Source organism: Muscardinus avellanarius (assembly GCF_963383645.1).
Source record: "Muscardinus avellanarius genome assembly, chromosome: 5".
NCBI classification, from domain to species: Eukaryota; Metazoa; Chordata; class Mammalia; order Rodentia; family Gliridae; genus Muscardinus; species Muscardinus avellanarius.
This window is the reverse complement of record NC_137790.1, coordinates 54,990,265-55,014,447: the sequence shown is the minus strand read 5'-3', so window position 1 is coordinate 55,014,447 and position 24,183 is coordinate 54,990,265. Positions and strand designations below refer to the sequence as shown.

The 24,183-nt window shown below is 36.2% G+C and overlaps 1 protein-coding gene across 2 annotated transcripts in view; it reads right to left on the bottom strand.

The window, feature by feature from the left end:
• Positions 1-1,183: 1,183 nt before the first annotated feature.
• Positions 1,184-24,183, bottom strand: part of ALCAM (activated leukocyte cell adhesion molecule) — a gene marked incomplete at both ends in the record, with an annotated part of 204,076 nt that continues 181,076 nt past the window's right edge. Inside the window, 3 exons of one of the 2 annotated variants that reach the window (XM_080696135.1) lie at positions 1,184-1,271; positions 22,370-22,487; positions 22,779-22,817. In XM_080696135.1, the coding sequence (XP_080552261.1) occupies positions 1,184-1,271; positions 22,370-22,487; positions 22,779-22,817 (245 nt within the window). The remainder of the gene's footprint in view (positions 1,272-22,369; positions 22,488-22,778; positions 22,818-24,183) is intronic. The other variant, XM_080696136.1, reaches the window with a different exon arrangement.

The window sequence follows — 24,183 nt, the reverse complement described above, 5'->3', positions numbered from 1 at the left end:
TATCATAGCAATCATTTTCTACTATCAACAGATGCTTTGTATTGAAAATGATAAGCATTATTAGCCGGGTGTGGTGACGCACGCTTGTAATCCCAGCATTCGGGAGGCTGAAACCTGGAGGATGGCGATTCACGGACAGCCTCAGCTACTTAGTGAGGCCCTCTGCAACTCAGTGAGACCTGGTTTCAAAATAAAGAATAAAAAATAGGGTAGGGGGTGTAGCTCGGAGGTCAAATGCCCCTGGGTTCCATCCCCAAAACCGCAAAAAAAAAAACAACAACAAAACAAAAATGATAAGCATTATTTCATAAAGTTTATAAAATTCCAATGTGCCTAAGCCCACATGTAAATCCAACCATTGCTACAACTCTTCTAACAAATCATTTTTTTGGAATTGTTGAGAGTTTTCTTTTTAACTTCTTAATTCATATGAAGATTATATTTAAGGAAAATGTTTTATTGCATTTCTTTTTAAGTTAAATAATACACTTATCATTTTGAATTACACTTTGGAGTCTCCAAATCCTATTTACCTTTGAGAAGTGATTCAACCCAATTTTAAGAAAGGAGAATTTAAAACTTATATATACAAATGATTGGGGAAAGACTCATAGAGTGGTGGTGGTGGTGGTGATGCTGTGTGTGTGTGTGTGTGTGTGTGTGTGTGTGTGTGTGTGCGTGTGTGTGTGTGCGCGCATATACATTAGTTTTCAGCTTTTTTGTTAAAAAGTTATTTGGGAAATAGCTGTATAAATGCACTCACATTCATATGATTAAATTGTTTATATTTTAAAATTACTTGTTTTAAAAAATAAAAGGAAAATGGAAGTATTAGAAACTGCTCTTCTTGAACCCAAATACCACTTAATAAAATAAAGCTTCTTAAAACTCAGTAAATACTTTGGCATTAGAAAAAAATTAAAATTGGATGTTAAAATCTAAAAAATTATTATTTTTATTATTCAGAGGACAACGATGATTTGGGAGTAGCTCAGATGGCTGATAAGTTTCCATTGTCTGAGAGTATGCTCTGGGTCACCAAAAGGCTCTCTTTCTGTTTTGGGCTGTTGCTCTGCAACATCTGAGAGCTCAGGAGGGTCCAAGAGGGTCCATATTTTCTGGAGAACTGTGTCTATAAACCTCATTTGATCTACTCACCTGAACAACTACAATTGCTTCTCTCTTAGGCTTCTGTTTTGTGATTGTTTTCTTCTAACTTTTTGTTTTCCTCCATATTACCAAGGTCTTTGTTTACGTGTTTGGATGCAGTCCTGTAAGTGAATTAAGTAAACACCATCACATTGACACAAAAGTTAAAACCTTTGAGGCTCAAATTAGCGTATTTCTGCAAAGTATGTTTTACAGGCTAAGGACTAGGGTGAATGATTCCACTTTTGTGAGCCTTGAACTAAATAGAAGAGAAAAAATATCTATTATTTTGAAAACAAACTGTGTGTACTTTGTTGGATCACTGTTTCACCTGGATTATTTTTCTCTCAGCCTTCAGGGGAGTCATTATTATCATAAATTCATAAATAGTGAATATTTATTTTAGTGAATATTATGATATTTATAATTTCATAGTAAATATTTTAACTTGGGAAGAACCAAAAATAATTTATTTACTAGGGATTAAACTCAGAAGAGTTCTATCTCAAACTACACCCATATACCTTTTAAAACTTATTTTTTGTTTTTAAGTAGGGTCTCACTAGGTTGGTGAGAATCTCATAATGTTGCTAAAGCTATCCCCAAACCTGTGAACCTCCTGTCTCAGCCAACCCCCCCACCAAGTACTGAGATTACAGGCATGTGTCATCATACCATCCAAACTAAACATTTTCCATAAAAATATTTGGAGGGAGTCTCATTGAGGCTTTTTCTCATTTGGTATTCTCTAATTTTTTTTTTTTTTTTTTTTTTTTTTTTTTTTGGTGGTGGTACTGGGGGTGGAACCCAGGGGCTTTTCTACTCCCAGGTTATACTCCCAAACCTATTTTATACTTTATTTGAAAAGTGGGTCTCACTAAGTAGCTGAGGCTGGCTTTGAACCTGTGCGATCCTCCTGTCTCAGCCTCCCAAGCGCTGGGATTACAAGTATGCACCACCATGCCCGGCTTGGCATTCCCTATTTTGCACCCTACTTTAGCTAATGCCCTGTTTATGTTTATAGATTCTGCTTTCAAAATACATCAAGATCAAGATTATAGAGACTCAGGTTATAATACCACATGGGCAAGAGAACCGAAAACATCATTGCCATGAGAGTTCCCAAATTATGGTCCCCAGACCCGAACTTCAGAAACAGATGCCTTGGAGAAAGGTTCTGCAATCAGTATTAAACAAGGCCAGGAGAGGAGGATGGCAGGTTCAGGGCCAGCCTCAGAAACTCAGTGATTTAGTGAGACCCTGCTTTCAAAATAAATAAATAAATAAATAAAAATATAAATAAATAAAAGGAAGGAGGCATAGCTTGGAGGTGGAATGCCCTGAGTTTAACCCCCACTACCCCCTGTACCTCTGCCAAAAGAAAAAAAGAAAAAGAAAAAGAAAAAAGAAAGACTTCCTGGTGCTTCTGCTGCCTGAAGTTTGAAAACCAACACTAACATCCTAGAGTCTGGTATGCATGCCTAGGTTCTATCCATTAAGAACTGAAATCAAGTGAATTCCTTGATTTGTGGGCCAACGAGAAGAAACCAGAATGAATGATTACTGTATGGGAGGGTGAGGGAATGGAGTGGGAACTGAGAAAGGGCTAATTGGGTGATGTGTGCATGTATACCTCTACAATCTTGTACTCCATTAAGATGTCTGACTACAATGCACCAGTAAAAAAGAAAATAAAAAGAGTGTGTTCCTGGCTCTTTGCCTGCCTATTTCCTACCTTCCTTTGTCCCTCCCGTCCTTCCTGCCTGCCTTTCTTACTTTCTTCCATCCTTTCTTCCTTCCCTCCATTCCTCTCTATTACAAGCAGATCAAGGAACCAAATATGGCACTTCAAAATAATGTTATCATAATTCCTACGAATTCTTCTACTTTAAGAATTTAAGTAATAGCAGATGCACCTCTTAGGTGCAAGGAAGATTGGACAAAAAGTGACATTTTTCAGCAGGATAATGATGCTTACCTATAACCTCAGTACTTGGGAGACTGAAATAAGAGGACTACAGGTTTGAGGCCAGCTTCAGCAACTAAGTGAGTCTGTCAGCAACCTATGGAGATACTGTTTCAAAATAAAAATTAAAATGGGCTGGGCATATAGCTTGGAGGTGGAATGCTTCTGGTTTCAACACACACACACACACACACACACACACACACATGCACACACACACACACACACACATACACATGCACAAGCACATGCACACACACACACTCACTCATTTACTTTTCCCTGGAAGATATTTCTATGCTCTGTATAATTCCCCTTCCTTTCTTCCTTCCACCCTCTGGTGCTTGTACTGGGGAATTAACCCAGGGGCATTCTACCTCTGAGCTAAACCCCCAGCCAATTATTTTTTTGTTTGGAAACAGGGACTTGCTAGGTTGCTGAGCATTCCAACATGTTGCTGAGGCTGCCCTTGAACCTATGATCCTCCTGTCTCAGTCTCCCGTGTACTGGGATTACAGACATGTACCACCACGCTAGGCCAATTTAACCATTTTCTAAGAACTAGAACTTTATTAGATAAAGAGCTACAATAGGCATAATAATGTCAAACAAGATGAAAATGTGGCTCATTCAAAATACAGCATTCATTATCTAGGTAGTACATGTTGAATTTCCTTTGTGATTTTAAAATGCTTAATTTAGCTTAAACTACAGCCTCTAAATCTACCCTAAGATAGGTTAGAAAGTGGAATTTTGCCAACATGACCAAGTTCTATGATATATGATAACATTTACAAGGTAAAAATTGTAAAATGTAAATGAGACCACCTCAGTTCAAGTCTACACTTTGAGTTATAATATATTATTGCCTAAATATTTTCTATTTTCTATCTTGTACTAAAATGATACATTACAGTGAATGATATTTTGTTCTCATATGTACATTTTGTAGATAAATGTAAAAATAATAAAACCCTATATAGAGAGACTGCATATATATTACAGATTAAAGTTTTGTTTCTTCTGTTAAAATTTACTTAACTAATGACTAATAAAGTCCTAATAAGTACAACTATGAAAAGTGGGGAGTAAGAGTAGGATGATCTCTAAGACTTTCTATAAATCCTTATAAAATTATTTGGTTGAAGAATAAAATTCACACAGGATAATACACCTTTCACGATGGGACAAATCAATGAATTTCCCCAAACTAGCTGCGTGTGCATTACCAGCACTGAGCTCAAGAGACAGAACAGTTGCAGGCGGTCAGTTTCTATCAGGGTTACTTGCTCTCTCCAGACATTAACACAACCTGAAGTTTTACAGAGTACTTTTACCTGTTCATATAAGTTCATTTCATTTTTTTGCTTTGCTTCTTTTCTTTTCTTTTTTATTTGTTTATTTTTTGTGGTATTGTGGGTTGAACCCAGGGGCATTCTAATTCTGAGCCATTACCCAGACCCTATTTTATTTTTATTCTGAAATAAGGACAGGTTTTAAAGCACCACACTTGCCTTCATGTAATCTCTGTAGAAACTGAATCATACCACATGTATTCAAATATGTATTCCTTTTATTTAAATTCAACTTTAACTTTGTACCAGTCCCATAAAATGGTGCCTGCAGTTGAAGGGTTGAACTAGAATTAGTTCAGCTATGTTGTTGATGTTAGGCATCTTGCTCTTTGCTCGTTTGGGGGTTTCAATATGTATAACTTAGATATTTTACATGTATCCCACAAGTCTCTTAGGTGCTTACTATTATTTTTCTTTTCTGTTCTTCATTGTGTGTGTTTCCTATTGACCTGTATTCCATCTTCTACGTTTTTTTTTTTTTTTCTTGGTACTGGGATTCCTGGTAACCCTTCTACCTCCAGGCTATACTCCCAGACCTATTTTATACTTTTTTACTTGGAAACAGGGTCTCTTAAGCCAGCGCGGCTGGCTTCGAACCTGCGCGATCCTCCTGTCTCTGCCTCCCAAGAGCGGGGATTATAAGCGTGTGCCACCATGCCCGGCTGGTTGCAGTTTTAATAAGACAGACTACTTTGGTCTGCCCCTACTCCTAAAGTACAACATTTTTAGGTTTTTGGTCAAGATCTTGGATGTATCCATTTCTTTTGTGCTAAAACAGAGAAATTCAGCATTACAGTGATTGTTATGAGAGCTGGCTAAGTTTCAGTCATAGGCATAAGGAAGCATCAAAATGTAGTAAATCATTCTAATCTCCTTGACCTGACCTTCAACTCCCTGAGACCCAAGGTCATGTTTTATTTATATTTTACTCAGAGAATATAATATAGTAACTGGAGTATGGTAGAAATCTGAAAGACACGTTTTAGTAAATTGAACTAATCTACCTTAGTATTCTCCATATCCATTTCCTTCTGCGGTTCTTTTCGATATTAGCCTTCATCAATATAAAGTCCACACAAACCTGTTGCTTTTGACAGTTAGGTAAAGAGGATACTACATTGAAATGACAAGTGTGAGTAGTGTCTTTCTCCAGCCTTTTCAGATAGTACTGCATAATATTATATGAATAAACATATCTGGATTATTGTAACAGCTTCTCGATACATATTATAATAACTACAGTTTTATAAGTCAGTAAGATGTGTTGGCAAAGAAAGACGCTTGATCCCCAAAGCTTATCCTTTTTTCCCTTCCCTTTACTTCCTTTACCATACTGATTTTTCTTCCATTTTATTTGTCCCATTCCTTTTATCTGTACTTTTCTTCTCTCCCTCTTTCTTTGTCTTTTAAGCTAAAGGCATTAACTATCATTGTTTTTTCTCTAAAGCCAAAGCTCTAACTTCTTTGGAGCTACAAGACAGTGACAGATAATATAGTCAACACTCAGTAAGCAAATTCTAGAAAATAAAATAAAAGACAAAACAGCAACGTGATAAATCAAGGTAGTAATTATTAATATGATGTGAATTGCAATTTTGAGTTTTGATTTTTTTTTTAACTCATATTGGCCTGTGTGGGAAGAATAAAGTTCTGACTGAGAATATCAATAACTGGATAGGCTTGAAATAAGAGATGGACTAAGAGGAATTTTAGGTCTGGTAGTAATAAAAAATGAATTGTATTTTGTTTACCCTTATAACAGTTGTAAACTGTAAAAAAAAAATACAAATACTTGAGAGAAAAAAAATGCAGAAACTGAAGGTAATTTTGAATAGCTTTTCCTTTGAGGCTATTTCCAAGTTTGGAAGACATAGGCTAGGAAAAACAAAAGCTGGGAATCAAGGGGGGAAATCATAGGAAGGAGAGAACCACAGTGTGATAATTACTCCAAATTTGTATACCACCTACAATTAATACCTTCATTGACTCCCGAGTTACATATGTATGAGAGAATTTTCCAAGAGTCCAGTTAAGATCAGCAGCTAGAAGTCTTCAAAATCTAATATAGCCTTTAGCTACTACACACACAGAAGAGAAGTGCTAAGCAATACATCAACCATTGTAATAAAATCCCTAAATAAGGACTTTGTGTTAGAATTCAGCATGCATCCTAAGGCAGAGGTGCAGTGTAAAATTAACCCTGGAAGGATCCAGATGACAAATCACTATTCTGTCTGTGAGAAAAAAATATCTAAACCCAAAAAGAAAAAACCTAAACCCAACATCTTCTAGAAGAATATGACAGAATCTAAACACTCTGTGACATGTTGCTCAACATAAGCACACAGCAAAAGACTAGAAAATGTCCTTGTATAAAACAGATGTATTCTTCTACCATCTTGTACCTCATTAAGGTGTATGATTACAATGTGCCACTTGAAAAAAACAACAGACTTTGGGATTACAGATAAGAGCTTTACATCTGTTATTACAATACTCAATTAATGACCTAGAAGAAAATATGGCAAAAATGAGAAAACAGATGGAAATCTCAGCAGCAAAAAAGGTAAAAACAATCTTGTAATTGAAAACTATAATGTTAGAAATAAAACATTCACTAAATGGTTTTAACATCAGATTGGAAGTTGTATTCTATGATGACACAGGCTTTGTGTCTGGAGGTATGTTTTGGATTGTGGTAATGCAAATGGGGACTCAAGCAGAGTGCAGGGTTTTTACTCAGTTGAGGAGAAAGATCAGTGCTGGGCTAGAAAGAAGCAACAGGAATTGCAGAAGAAAGGGCGGAACCATGCAAAGAAAGAGCAAGAGGAACTTACAGAAGAATTCCCTTGATTTTTTTTCCTGAGTACTAATTGGATATGTCCATTCAAATAAACTTAAAAGGAAGCTTTAAAAGAATTAAGATGATTCTTAATTGTCTATCAGCCCGAAAGAAACCCAACAATACATGTATAACACCAAAGATCACAATTCCCAGAATTCAAACAAAAATTACCAAGCATAAAAAGTAGGGCAATGTGACCTACAGTTAGGTGAAAAATGAATGAATACAATCATACCTACAAATGACTATATTAGTAGACAAGGATTATTACACAGGTATTATAAAAGTTTATAAGAATTAGAAAAGTACCCATATAATAATAGAAAGAAAAATTAAAAATGAAGTGAAATATCTAGTGCTGAGAAATCAGAAATTATAAATTCATTATATGAATTTACTAGCAAATAAGACATACAATAGTAAACCATCAGTGAAAATGAAGATAAAGCCATGGAAGTTATTCAACATAAAACTTTGAGAAAAAAGCAAAGGTTTTAAAGATTAATAGTTTTAGTGGCTGGTTTAACAATATAAAGCATATAGTAATGTATATATAAGGAGTCTCATGAAGAGAAAGTAGGTAAAAGTATTTAAAGAAATAATTGCTGAAAATTTCCCAAAATATTAAAAAGTAATGAAAAAGATTATCCTATAATTTTTTTATTAAAAATAACACAAGCCAGGAGATGAACATCTTTTAGATGTTCAATATTTTAAGAAGTAACAGTGAAAATACTCAACAAAATTAAAAGTGGATTAAAATTTACTATAAAATAAAATCTCAGATAATTTATTGGCAGTAGATATATAATCTCAGTAACATTAAATGAGTTTTTTGGGACTATAATAATTTATATCATCAGATATATTAAACTATGTATATTCTGGAAGGAAAATATCTACATGAACATAAAAAAAAAACTTCAGTTAGGTACATGGTACATGTCTGTAATTCCAGGATTTAGGAGGCTGAGACAGGAAAGTGACAGGTTTGAGGCAGTTTTGGCAACTTAGTAATACCCTGTTTTAGAATAAAAAACAAAATAATTCTGGGAGTATAATTCAGTGCTAGAATGTCCTTGGGTTCAATTTCTAGTGCTCACTACACACACACACACACACACGCATGCACGCATGCACGCACACACTATATAATTTATAAAATTATAATTATATAATAATGAATTTTAATTTTTTAAAATAAAAATTACTTTCAATTTATTTTTAAATAAAAAGACTTTAAGCATGAGATAATAACTATGTAGTGTGATGTTTATAAGTATATAAATGTAAGACTTATAACAGCCAGCATATGTGAAAGGGAAATGGGAGTATATGCTTGCTTGTAACCTCCTTTTATAGTACATGAAGTGATTTCATATATTTGAAAAAATATTTTGTGATAAGAAGATTTAAATAAACGTATTCATCATAACCTAACACAGAACACTGCACCCATCCACCACCAAAAAAGTGTTCTGGTGTGTTTCAAGTACTCTTGGGGGAATCACTAGGGAAAAAAAAATCTGCAGTTTCAGAACAAAAAGCCCATTTGAACAGGCAGTGACAACAAAACAAAATTAAATGAGAAATATTTGGAATTTAATACAGTCCTAGCTACATGGCTCCAGAAAAATGCCACAGAGAAATTAAAAAAAAATTTTCTGAACTGAATAAATAGGAAAATAAAACAGACAGACATTTATTAAATATAAGAAAAGTACTGAGATTGATATTCCTAGTTCAAATGCTTGTGTTATAAAAATGTTAATGCCAGCGATCTAAATTTTTAGTTCACAAAGTGAGAAAAAAGACTAGTCAAATTCTAAATAAAAATAGTAATGTTAAGTATAAAATACACACAACTAAACATAACTGAATAATCGAGCTGAAATAACCAGACAAAAAGTCCATTGAGAAATGAGCTTCCTTCCTTTCTTCTATCTTATTTAGCTATTTATTCACTCGTTTGTTCATCTGTTTACTTATTTTTGTGCTGGGAATGAAACCCAAGGGCATTCTATCTTTGAATTGCACTCCCAACCCTGTTTTATTTTATTGTATATTTGGAAATAGTGTCTCATAAAGTTGCTGTGAGCCTTGCTAAGTTGCTGAGTCTGGCTTCAAACCTGCAATTCACCTGTCTCAGTCTTGTAAGTACTGGGATTACAGGCATGCACCATCTTCATTTCTCATTCTGTTTACTTTCTAGGAAGATATAGTTGTTCAGAAATTGAGAGTAGCTATGTGAGTCCTTAAAATTCCATGAAACAGAGTAGGAGGTACGGAGAAGAGCCTGGCTAGAATTCTATCCAGGAATGTTGTGATTCTCAGGACAAATCACAGCACCTTGAGTTTTCTTGGATATCTTTCAACATATCTTGTACAAGAAAAATCAGGCTAAAATCATCGCTGTTTATACATTAGAATTGGAAAAGAAGGATTCTTAAGTGTAACAAGAAATCTGAAATATATTTGCAGAGTGAATATTGGGTCACTTCAAATTGTTTTATTTTTCTGATTTCAGAGCTTATAAAATGACAAGGGAACAAAACAAGAAATGGTAAAGGTTGATAAGTAAAAATCTCCCTTGTTTTTTTTTAATCCCACTCTTAACACAGTCACCATTAACACTATAATGCTTTAATGTGCCTGATACTTTATAGATACTAAGTTATTTCATCCTTACAATATTTTTATCTTACATGGACTAATGAACTTGCTGCCTATAATCACATTGCTAATGAACAGGAAAACCAGGATTCCAATTCTAGCCACCTGTCTCCAGTCTCCATGCACCATGTTACAAAGCTATACATATGTGCTAAGCTGTGGAGCACTGCTAGACTTACAAATAGAAACACTTGCTGCTGGCGGGAATGATGTGGTATGAAAGAGGGGTGGGGAGGAGTGGATAGTCACTGAGTGTATGTATGTGTGGTTTACAAACATTTTTTAAAATGAATTCTCCATTTTAGTTACATAAAGTCTTCTTTCTCTAGCAGAACCAAACCTTTAAATAAATATTCTTTTTGTGTGTGTGTGGTACTGGGGATGGAACCCAGGGGAATTCTACCTCTGAGGTACACCACCAGCCCTATTTTTTATTCTTTATTTTTGAAACAGGGTCTTCCTGAGTCGTGAAGTGCCTCACTAAGTAGCTGAGGCTGGCCTAGAACCAGAATCCTCCTGTCTCTGCCTCCCAAATTCTAGGATTACAAGCATGCACCACCATGCTGGGTTTAAATATTCTTGATATAATGTTAAAGAATAGAACCCCTGCCCCTTATCATTAAACCAAGGAAGATTCTATCTCTGGGCTATACCCCCAGCCCTTTTTATTTTTTTATTTTTTGAAACATGGTCTCACTAAGTTGTAGAGGATCTTGATAAACTGCTTAAGCTGGCCTTGAACCTGTGATCTTTCTCCGAAGTACTGGGGTTACAGGCATGTACCACCATGCCCGACTTTTTTTAATTTTGGAAAATTTCAGTGACCCAAAAGAAATACACAGGCTAGGACTCCATCTACAACTGGCATAGACATATGTTATTTAAATCTTTTCCAATGGCAAAATGTATTTAGTTAATTGATTTGAAGGAAAAAGGCATTTATAAAGCACCCATCCTTCATAAATGGATTAAAATATAATTTGTGGTGGTTTTCTCAAAATTTACTTACCAGTGCCACCTTTTAGTAACTTTTTAAAAAAAAATTAGATCATAGAATCATAATAAGTTATCATGGGAAGAAGCACTAGAGGAGTCCCTCTGGTCTAATGTGTGAAGCAGAGGGAGGAACCTTGGTCTTGAGATCTACGGGCTGGCTTCTAATCCTCATGTGTTGAGTCTGACCAGTAAGACTTCCTCCTCTAACGCATGCCTGTTGGTCTACAAATAGGAGAACAATAGGACCTAGGTACAGTGCAATTGAGAGAGTAAAGGTGACAGTAAATGTGAAAGAACTGGGGTCCTGGGAACGCAATAAACTGAAGCCCTGGAGCTGCTGCTCAAGGTCCTATAGCTAAGAACAGTGGAAGGGAATGCAAATATGAGACTCAACTATATATTCTTTGCTATTTTCTTTGATGCAGTGCCTTTGAAGAACTGTTTGCATTTAAATAACTTTTCAAAAAACGTTAGGACATTTTCTGATACAATTTTTTAAACATTATACATTTATTTTGAACCCTCTTGAATAGAAAGTAGGTGACTCCTTTGGGAGTACCTCCTAAGAATACCTTTATTTTAAATAATTTGCTGGGGGGGGGATGGAGAAGGTAGGGAGAGAATAGTAAGTTCAAGTACTATATCACAACCTTGGAGATATCATTTAAAAATATAAGGCAAAAATATTATAATGGAACTTCTTATTTGGAAAACAAAAACATATCCACTTAATATAATCATACATAAAAAGTTTATAAGATTTTACATTTCTCAAAAGTATATATACACACACACACACACACACACACACACACACACACATATATATATATATATATAGTTAAAAACTCTCTTAGAAGGAGGGCATGGTGGTACATGCTTGTAATTCCAGTACTTGGGAGGCTGAGACAGGAGGATTGCAGGTTCATGGCCAGCCTCAGCTACTTAGACCCTCTGCAACTTAGTGAAACCCTATTTCAAAATAAAGAATAAAAAATAGGGCTGGGGGTATATCTTGGAGTTAGAATGCCCCTGTGTTCAATCCCCAGTACTGCCAAAAAGCAAAAAAAAAAAAAAAAAAAAAAAAAAAAAAAAAAAAAAAAACAAAGAAAAAAACATAAGAGTTAAGGGATCCTTAACTCTTCCTAATTACAGCGGGTACTTTCCATACTTTCCATGAGTTCTAATGTATAGCTGCCCAGCTTACACCCTCAAAGGGTATCAGCACTAAGGGTATTCAGGATGGGTCCTTGGCAGTGAAGAGTTGCTACTTAGCCAGGTGCAGTGGTGTATGCCTGTAATCCCAATACTTGGAAGGCTGAGATAGGAGGATCACAGGTTTGAGGACAGCCTCAGTAAGTTAGCAAAAGCATCAGCAACTTAGACCCTATTTCAAAATAAAAATAAAAAGTGCTGGGAGTATAACTCAGAGGTAGAATACTCCTCGGTTTAATCACCAGTATAAAACAAACAAATAAATGAATAGAGTTGCCACTTCCAGTAAACTGACCATTGACACTTGTACCATTATCATGTCCAAGGTATATTTTTCCTTGTTCCCTGGTCTGAGCAGCTCATGGAACCTTCTCCAAAATAGATCACATCTTGGGCCACAAAGTGAGCACTAGAAATTAAAAAAATGTGACATACTTCCTGTGTCTTTTCAGACCATGATAGAATGAAACTAGAAATCAATTATAAGAAGACCTAGAGAAACCACATAAACATGTGGAGACTAAACACCACACTGCTGAATGGAGAATGGGTCATAGAAGAAGGGACAAAAACAAGAAATTCTTAGAAACAAGTGAAATTAGAGAGCCAACATATCAAAACCCCTAGGACACCTTGAAGGCAATATTAAGAGGAACATTCATAGCACTGAGTGCCCATATAAGAAGAACAGAAAATCACCAAATAAGTAATCTAATGACACATCTCAAAGCCCTTGAAAAACAGGAACAGTCTAACCCCAAAGCCAGTAGAAGACAAGAAACTATTAAAAATCAGAGCAGGCCGGGCGTGGTGCTGCATGCTTTAATCCAGCATTCGGGAGGCTGAGGCTGGAGGATCGCGGTTCGTGGACAGACTCAGCTACTTAGTGAGGCCCTCCACAACTTAGTGAGACCCAGTTTCAAATTAAAGAATAAAAAAACTAGGGCAGGGGGTATAGCTTGGAGGTCAAATGCTCCCAGGTTCCATCCCCAGACCCGCAAAAACAAAAACAAAAACAAAAAACAAAAAAACAAATCAGAGCAGAAATAAAGGAAGTACACAATAAATTAAAAAAAAAATACAGAAAATCAACGAAACCAAAAACTGGTTTCTTGAAAAAGTTAACAAGGTAGATAATCCACAGAGATCATCAGAATGAGTTTCTACTTGGGTTAAGCTTAATGAAAAGCCAGAGCCAGAGAAGAGGGCTCTAGTTTCTGTGAACTGAATTGTCAGCAATTTATTGATTTGAAGAAAAAAATGAATGAAAAAAAAAAACAGTTGGTTTTGTTATTACAATTTTCAACTTTCTTTCCTTCTTTCTTTCTTTCCTTCCTTCCTTCCTTTCTTCCTTCTTCCTTCCTTCCTTCCTTCCTTCCTTCCTTCCTTCCTTCCTTCCTTCCTTCCTTCTTTTCGTGGCACTGGGGATGGAACCCAGGGGCATTCTACCTCTGAGGTACAGCCCCAGCCCTATTTTTTATTCCTTATTTTGAAACCAGGTCTCATTGAGTTGCAAATGGGCCTCACTAAGTAACTGAGGCTGGCCCAGAACCGCGATCCTCTAGTCTCAGCCTCCCAAATGCTGGGATTACAAGGGTGCACCACCACACCTGGAAACTTTAACTTTATATCCTGAGAATGTCTAAGACTTTACAAAGAAACCTCTCACTGAAATGAAAAATGGGTATGTTCTCAGTGGGAAAAAAAAATCAGAAAATGGACTTTCCATCTGAGCCAATAGTGAATATGGGACTATTTATCAGGGAAAAAATTGAAAGGTCAAACAAATGTCACAAACCGAACATGCGTGGAAATGGGATGCACAATCTGCCTGCACACGTGCTGCACCATGTTCCACTCTATAAAGCTGGGACAGAGCACAGCTGGCTTGTGACGGGGAATAGGACTTTTCCCCCTTCACCTTGGAAAAGATAATGAAAACAAACATAATGTCTTAAAGATGAAATTATTTTACTTTAATACAAGCCCCTTCTTTCCTCTGGAAACTTTCAAGTCATACAGTACAAGAGTGGAGGGCCACGAGCAGATCTGCCCTTTGAGCGGCCAAGGACCTTGTAATTAACTAGAAGGAAACTCTGGCATTTCCACATTATTCTATTTTCTCTCTAGTCTATTATTTGTGGTTTGATAGAATAATGGATCATTCTCTTTTCTTCCTTTTTCTGGCTGCCTGCCAGACAATGGGTAGAGAAAGAGAAAGAAGCCAAGACTTGGATTAGCCTGAATTCTACTACAAGTGGAGAGGCTAGGGGAGTCCTGCACTCATGAGCACAGGCCTTTCTTTCTCCGCAGCACTATATTAAATGCCAGCAAGAAATCAAAGTCAGAGCTGGAAATTTAATTTCAAAATAGCCCTTGAAAGGCAGAAAAATATATTTGAAAGTATGTAAGATTTGGAAAAATTACTACTCATAATATCTTGAGGAGTTTAATCCTACTGCTATTTAGATATTCTGAAATGAGGTTAATTGTAATACCTCATTATATTGTTGAGAATTTTGGTAAAAGTATAAAAGAGCTTAACCAAAGAATATTAGGTGCTCATGTGGTGATAAGTGAGGAAAGTCATTAAAAATATGCTACACTTGTTCTTCTAACACTATCTTTTAATTTATTCAGTGGGGAAAGCCTCTTCCCTTATGAGGAGATGTATTTGATTTTAGAGTATTAATTTTAAAATGGAATTCAGCTAAACCAACTTTCTTGACAGATTCTGTTCTATAGATCAAGGGACACTAATGGGAAGGGCTCTGGAAAGTCTGGATATTATACTGTTTCTTGAGGTTTTCATACAGGCAAGCCTTTGTCTTTGTATAATTTAAAACTGCCTCTATTTTCTTCTGAAGGAGTACTGGAATAATATTATATGAGGTGGAACTCACATAGAGTATTTGTGGGTTTTATATATCTGGGTTATCTATAAATATTATACAATTAGTTCTCATGAGAATAGTATTGAGTTCCATAGTTGCAAAGGTTAAGTTTCTTGGTGAGTGTCAAGGTTCGCACATCACATGATTAAGTATTCTGAGATCACAAATATCTGTTAATTTTTGCGCCCAGTTCAGACATAAGAAGGCTGGGGGTCTGGGGTTTATTCAATGCAATCAACACAACCTGTAAATTATATTTTCTTCTTTTTTTTTAATGGTGCTTATGATTGAGGTCAGATGCATTCTACATCTGAGCTGTACCCCTAGCCTGCCTACCTGCTTGCTTGCCTTCTCTCTTCTTTCTTTCTTTCTTCCTTTCTTCCTTTCTTCCTTTCTTCCTTCCTTCCCTTCCTTTCTTCCTTCCTTCCCTTTCTTTCTTTCTTTCTTTCTTTCTTTCTTTCTTTCTTTCTTTCTTTCTTTCTTTTCTGGCTAGGTTGCTGAGGAGCTTGCTGAGTTGTTGAGGCTAGCATCAAACCTGTGATTCTCCTGTCTCAGCATCTCAAGTGTACACTAATAAACCTGAAATTATGGTCCTAATAAACTTCTGGAGAAGTTCATGGTTATGTCATGCTGTCTTTACACTTTCACTTTATCTTTAGTTCTTTTAAATTTTTGTTAGTTGTACTAAAAGATATGCAGTAATGGATCTGGATCTCAAATAGTAATATTTATCATGAAAAAAATGTTTGGAGCACAGGTGGAGAGAAATGTAAAAGATAATCATTGAATAACCTCCCATTTTCTAATGCTCTTACATCAGTTAAACCCCTAGATATGGAGTAGGGTTAGTCAATTAATGTCTTTTGCCTATACTGCCAGTTAATGCCCTATGTACATGGGAAATATCCTATCAAACATTATCATTACCAAAACTCTGGCTTCAAAATATGGAACCAACACAGGTCCCCAACAACAGATGAATGGATTGCAAAATTATGGAAATACTATGATGAAATTCTATTCAGCTATAAAAAAGAACAAAATCATGTCATTTGCAAGAAGATGGAAAGCCCTGGAGAACATTATGTTAAGTGAGATCAGCCAAGCACAGAAGAAGAAGGGACATATGTTTCCTCTAATATAGGGAACATAGGGGATACCAGAGGGACTCCAGATAATGGAGAGGAAATATCAGCAAAGTTTGAACGGAAAGATAGGAGAGGAGGAAGGCTGAACTTGATTAATGAGGGTCTACATCAGAATATGTGTAAAAGTATGAATATGGCATGGTTACCCTGGACAATCATTGGTGTGGGGGGGAAACGGAACCAAGTACAGTGTATATGTATGCCATTTATTTTCAATTAAAAATTTGTATTAAAAATATCTAGTAGGGATTTCTGAAAAAAAAAAAAAACTTCAAATGAAGCTGGGTGTAGTGGCGCATGCTTGTAATCCCAGCATTCGGGAGGCTGAGACCAGAGGATCACAGTTTGCGGACAGCCTTAGCTACTTAGGCCCTCCACAACTTAGTGAGACCCTGTTTCAAAATAAAGAATAAAAAATAGGGCAGGGGGTGTAGCTCAGAGGTCAAATGCCCCTGGGTTAAATCTCCAGACCCGCAAAAAACAAAACAAAACAAACAAACAAACAATCTTCAAATGAGATTTTATGGGAACTAAAGTAGTAAATGTCATAAAGTCTTACTTCTTCCAGGAATAGATTCTATCACAATGTGATAAGAATACAATTTCTATTTCTTGCTGTAGCTCTCCATATCTGAAATAGGTATACAAATATGTGGCTCCTTCCTACCAGTGGGATGAGAAGTGCACGCTAGCTGAGTAGCCACTACATCTATTAACAAATGTACTCTTAAATTCTACTTGGGAATGAAAGACTATTTCTCTTATCTCTTTCCAATGCTTTCTAAAGTAACCATTGTGAAGAACTTTGCAAAAAAAATGGTGCTAAAAATTTGCTGCTTTACTAGCTGTATCACAAACACACACACACACACACACACACACACACACAGTTTTAGAAATTCTTATTTTTTTTTCAAAACAGAAACTTTTTTGTTTTTGCATTGTAGTTGTACATAAATTTTTTTTTTTTTTTTTTTTTTAGGTCTGGCAATGGAACCCAGGGGCATTTGACCTCCGATCTACAACCTCTGCCCTATTTTTTCTTTATTTTTGAAACAGGGTCTCATTAAGTTGTGGAGGGCCTCACTAAGTAGCTGAGGCTGTCCGTGAACCATGATCCTCTCGTCTCAGCCTCCTGAGCGCTGGGATTACAAGCGTGCGCCACCATGCCCGGCTAGTTGTACATCTTAATGGACTTGACAGTACTTATGAATTTGTACTTGACTGGACAAGTGGCTTAAGGTTAAGAACACTAGTATTAAGAACACTAGCTCATACCGCAAAAGTGCTAGCTTGTTTCAGAGGGCACAGGCAAGGGACAGCTAATCAGCATTGCGATACACTCAGCAAATCTGAAACATTTCACAGGTTCTTAGTAAAAACCCTTTGAGGCTTGGCATACGAGTTGCAATTTATTACTTTATTCCCAATGATATTAAGTCTATTAAATTTGTTTTAATTTTCAATTAAATAACAGTTATTTAGATGAATGTTCAGGTCGGATGCTGAAAGTTGCATCTAATTTAATGAGAAACTTTAAAGGGAGTGGTTGAGGCCTCAACCTAAAGGCACTGTGATGCAGTGTCCAGTATTTATTTACCCATAATTTTAATTGTGGGTCAAAATGTGGTAACAACTAATTAAGTGATACTCAAACACACATGAAAATTTCTTTCATTCATAGAAAGACAAATCATGTCTGATGAGATACTAGCTATTTAAACAGTATGGATCTGCTGCTGTGGTCGCTTAAAAAATTTAACATTAATTTGAGCATAATATAGAGGACCAAGTTTATTTCAGAATACGGGAAAATTTCATTTTCATTTGTTAAGAAAAAATTACACAATAGTGCATAAGAAATTTTAATAAGATCAAATATCCTAAAGTTCAAGCTGGTATAATAATGCATTATCATGGATTATAAAGGAAGGATAAGATTTTGATCAGCAGGAATCTTCTACATAAAGGAGGATTTCTGTAAGGTAGGGATTTCCTCTGACAACTACCGGTGTTTCCTTTCACTTACATGGTATAGGCAGCCTTTCAAATATCCTATAAATACCATGGATTAAATTCATGTGATGAATATGCAGGTAAAACTTTCACTGAGAAAAGGAACATATTTGTACAACCATCACTAAAAGTGATGGTAAAATTTTTTAATGTCAATTGTGCCATGTGGTGCTCAGACATTTGGTCAGATATTTTTCTGGTCACATTTATGAGCATTTCTGAATGAGATAAATGCATGAATCAGTAGACTGAGTAAAGCAGGTTGCCTTTCATTACATTCATGGGCATCGCCTCATCAATTGAAGGTATGAATAGGACAAAAAGGCTTAGAAAGAAAGAAAAAAAAACTCTGCCTGCCTCACAGCTTGACCTGGATGTTGTTCGTTCTTGCCTTCTTGAGTGTTCATCCTGTTTGATCTTAGACTGAAATTAGATCTCTCCTGGGTCTCGGGCCTTCAGACAGACTGGCACTGCACACCAGCGATCCTGGGCCTCCAGTCGGCTGACTGTAGATCTCGACACTCCACCGCCTTCATAATCATGTGAGGCAATTCTTTGTAATAAGGCCTTCTTTGTGTATGCTAACACTGGCGAGTGCAAGAGTGCATGCACACACACACACACACACACACACACACACACACACACACACACTGATTTTCTGGAGAATCCTGACAAACACATCAGGTCTTGGTGGAGACCGCTCAGGAAGGAGGAGAGAGGTACCAAGATCAGCGGTGTGGAAATAGATGCCATGTACAGCAGTCACAACAGGCAACAGAAAACATGCTGCTGTAGCCTTACAGCAGATGGAGGAGACATCAGGCACTGGAGGCAAAGCAAGGCCTAGTGACTGCATAAAGATTCTGAAACATCATTCCCATAAGCCAAATAATGACTCTGCCCATTAACATGTATGTACTTTAAGAAAGCCATTTAACCACGCTCTGCCTCACATTTTATCACGTGTAAAAATATGAATAATGATGGCATCGACTTTACAGATGTGCTGAGAGACCACATGAGCTCAGTGTGTGCTTGCGTTTTTAGGTGTCTCTCATTCAAATAATGCTTTCTCTGCTGATGGCCACCTAGCTTGGTTCCATAATTTGGCTATTGAAGGCTGTGTTGCTATGAAAATTGGCTACGCATGTATCATTCTGACTTTAATTCCTTTTGAAAAATACCAAGGAGTGGTATAGTTGGGTTACATGGTAGTTTCATTCCTAGTGTTTTTTTTATTATTATTTTTCTCAGAGGAGAGCGCAAACACAGTCCCCCACTACCACAGATGATGCAGTCGAGTTTCCCACATTTGGGGAAATCACAAGGGTCAGCACATACGGAGTGCAATGCATGAGCCTTGCCCAGGGAAAACCACGACCTTTGTGATCATGGTGTCTCTCCTGCCAGGTAATTCCTAGTCTTTTGATAAACCTCCACACTGATCCCCATAGTGGTTGTATTAATTCACATTCCCACCAACAGTGTTCCCAAGAGTTTCTATTTTCCCGTATCATCACCAGCATTTACTATTATTTGTATGCTTGATGATTGCTGGAATTAAATGAAATCTCAGTGTAGTTTTGATTTGCATTTTTCTTATTGCTAATGATGCTGAATATTTTTTCACATATTTGTTGGTCATTTGTACTTCTTCTTTTGGGAAGTGTCTCTTCAGCTTAATTATCCATTTTTTTAGTGTTAAGTTTTCTTACATCAGTCTTCTATCAGGGGAGGCAAATATTTTCTCCCACTTTGTATGTTCTCTCTTCACACTCTTCATTGTTTTCTTTGCTGCACAGAAGTGCTTTAATTGGATGCTACCCCATTTATTGAATAATGGTTCTATTTCCTGAGTTTTCACACAGCCATCAATAATAACAAAATTTTGTCATTTGTAGGAAGTGGATAGAACTAGAGAATATCATGCTAAGTGAGACCAGGCAGTCTCAGAAAGTCAAGGTTCACTGCCCATTAACATCTATGTACTTTATGAAAGTCATTTAGCCACTTTCTGCCTCACATTTTGTCACATGTAAAAATATGAATAATATGAAATATTATTCATATTATAAATAATATGAATAAATATGAGATATATGAATAATGAGAAAATAGGAAACAAAAGGAACTTCAGATAAGTGAGTAGACAGACCAGAGAACAGTGGAAGGGGATCAGGGGAGAGAGGCGTGGAGGGGAAAAGGAGGACTGATGAAGGAAACCCATGAAAATCTCATTAACATGTATGGGGAGGGAGGTATGTTGGGGGAGCAGAGTGGGATATGGAGAAAAAGACACTAAGTGATGTGTGTATCACTTTGAACCTCTATAGATGTATAGGCACAATGCACCAATAAAAGTATAAACAATAACATCAACAAAAATTGTTTCATTGGAATTGTGATATTTATAGGTGAGATCATGGTTCTGATTTGAATCTGCTTTTTCTTTTAAGTTAGACTTACTAAAATTTTTCAAGGTGAGTGTGTATGTGTGTGTGTAGAAGCATTTATTATAAAAATATATTATGCCAAAGTTACTATTAGCTATCAATATACCATTGCAAAAATTAATTCTAAGATTGTGGGATTAAAACACATGCTCGAAACCAGGAATATGTCATAGAATCATGAATGGAACTTTTAAAAATGCAAATAATAAAACCCTACCCTTGACCCATCACATCTGAATGAAGGATAACAAGGAGTGCTGAAAATATATATGTTAAAAATCTTTATTTAGCTGGGCATGATTGTATGTGCCTATAATTCCAGTACTTGGGAGGCTGATTGAGGAGGATTGCAGGTTCAAGGTCAGCTTCAGCAACTTAATGAGACTTGAGGCAACTTAGTGAGAACTTACTTCAAAATAAAAAAATAAAAAGGGGCTGAAAATGTAGTTCAGAAGCAGACTTCCCTTGGGTTCAGTCTCTTGTATGTCCCCCCAAAGTCTTCACTTGTTAAGGATTTTCACTATAAACCACTAATAGATAAAAATTTTAAGATTCATAGTATCTGTAATTTTTTTGATTCTAATAATATTGATCTAATATCATCTAAAGCATTTGTGTGTGTGTTTGTACGTGTGTGTGTGTGTGTGTGTGTGTGTGTGTGTGTGTGTGTGTGTTACTAGGGTTTGAACTGGAGGGCATTCTACCTCTGAGTTATGACCCTAGCCCTATTTTATTTTTCTTTAGGAGCAGGGTCTTGCTAGGTTAATGAAAGTCTCACTATTTGCTGAGGCTGTCCTTGAACTTGTGATCCTCCTGTCTCACCCTCAGGTGTGTGTCATCATAGCAAACATCTAAAACATTTTAAAACCAGTCTTAGCGGAGCATGGTGGCATATGCTTGTAATCCCCGCGCTTGGGAGGCGGAGATAGGAGGATCGCACAGGTTCGGAGCCAGCCTCTCTGGCTTAAGAGACCCTGTTTCCAAATAAAAAATGTATAAAAATAGGCCTGGGAGTGTAGCCCGGAGGTAGAAGGGTTTTTTAGGAACCCCAGCACCACCAAAATAAATAAATAAATAAATAAATAAATAAATAATAAAAATAAAACCAGTCTTAGTATTTAATTATCAATTTTTAAAATGTAAACAAATAATTTTTTATTTAAATTAGATTCTTAAGTGGAATAAAGTCAACTGATTAGAATAGAGGAATAATGACAAGGAACTTCTACCTCATCAGCAATTTCACTGCTGGCCTGACCCATTACTAGCAGTTCCTAAAAGAGGTACCAGCCTCAATTAATCATTATTCTCCTCGACCAAAAGGTTTGTAAGTAGTTTTCTTAGTTTGGTTGCCCTTTCAGCATTGTATTTAAAAAAAAAGAAAAAAAACTCTATCCAGGCACTGAAAAATAATCTAATAATTAAATTCAGAATTTTGACTTAGAAAAATAAGGAGACATTAGTAAAATCAAACCCCAGGCCATGTCGCTGATGTTGGCAATGTAGTCACTAAACTAAACCAAAATAGAATCGGCCTGATTTGGGAATATGTCTATCTTATTATAGAAATTACATGCACAGCTGGAGTGAGCATAATTAACATATAATATTCAGTGAAAGTCAAGAAATAATGAAGATATTTTTTCTTCAACTTACTTTGACTTTTTCATGTACAGCCAGTAGACTACACCAGCAACCAGGGCAGCGAGAAGGAGACCAACAACAATGCCCACGATTAGTTTTGCCTGGTCATTCACCTTTTCTCTGTTTTCATCTACAAAGAAAAAAAGAAGATCCAAGGCAATTACAGGCAATGCTAAGGACTTTTATGAAGAAGTCAATTTGGTGATTATTTCTTATTAAAAATCACTAAGACTCACTATTATGATTAACATGCAAACTGGTGATTTAAAGTGTAAAATTTTTGTATTCTTGCTGTCTTGTCTCATTTGGTATTTTAATTCAAGTCAACATTACGGACAGCTAAGAAAATTACTTATAAGATGACACTTCATAAATCTTGAGCTGATAGTCAAGGAAGAAGAGTCGGCAGCATAGTACCTACCACTTATCTCGTCTGCCTCATCGTGTTCTGGAATACTTACTGAAATGAAAAATGTTAATATGAAATTAAAAACAAAATTTGTTGATATGTGAAAGTCACCTTTACCATTATAGTATGATGTAATAATACTAAGATAAAATATCTATTCTACAGCTAAGGGTAAAAAAAAATCACACTTAAAAGAGCTAGAAATTCCCTACAAGAAAATCAATCTTGTTTTAAAGAAAGGAGAGTAGTTAAAATTGCAAGGGTATTAATCTACCATAGAGAATTTTATGACCAACAAGCTCTAGAGTTAACATGAAATCCATATTAATTTTTCACTACCTACCAGCTTTTCATAGTACTTCTTTTTTTAGGAAAAATAAGTGGGCACCTGGGAAATCTACACTGCTATGTTTCTTAACTCCATAAAGGAGAATTTATTTTCATCTTCTAGTGTCAAGGACTTGTCACTAAAGATGTTCTCAAGGTGGAGGTTGAAACTACCCCAGAGACTAAGAAACAACATATAGCATATGTGATGTTCATCAAAGCCCTCCAAATGATAATAATAGTACAATGCTGTTGGTATGTTTTAAGAATTGCTGCTGTTGTAGATTATCATCTAATAATAAACTATATAATTATTCCTCAGAGTGCATCATCTTGCATCAGAACTGCCCATGATGTTTGACAAAATGCAGATTCCTGGACTATTCTTTATACATACTTCACTGGAATCTCAGGACATACTCAGTCTGAACAGGAATGTGTTAAATGTTGATCAAGCTACTACATGGCTTAGGCAACTGAAGCACCTTATTCAGTGTGTGGGAGTAAAAAAGACTTGTGTTCAGGAAGAAAGGATGTGTTCTCTTTTCTTGGTAGAATGAATCAATACACACCTGAATTGCATTCTGCAAAGTCAATGCTCCTATTTTAGAGTTAAATTTGTCTAGTTATTTTCTCCTGTCAATTTATCAGGCATTTATATTCCAGGCATAATCTATTGGAGACCACTATTTTTAGACAATTATTTTCTCCCAGCTTCTGCTAATTCCTACCCATTAAACCCATCATCTGCAAGATTTCAGCTGATGGAAGAATATCTGTTTGGCAGGTCAGTTAGCATCCTGCTCAAGGCTGAGTCCTACTACAGGCCAGTCCTAAACCATGGGAATAATAGCAGAGTTGAAGATGGCATATAATTTCACATGAAATCACCATTATGTTCAGAAGAAGCTGCTTTTGGTGTGTGTTACTCTGATTTCAGCATTGATACATTCTTTAACTTTCTTGGAGATTACTTAATTTGGGCTATGACTCAAAAATTATATGAAGCCGGTGTGGTGGTGCACGCTTGTAATCCCAGCATTTGGGAGGCTGAGACCAGAGGATCGCAGTTCACGGACAGCCTCAGCTA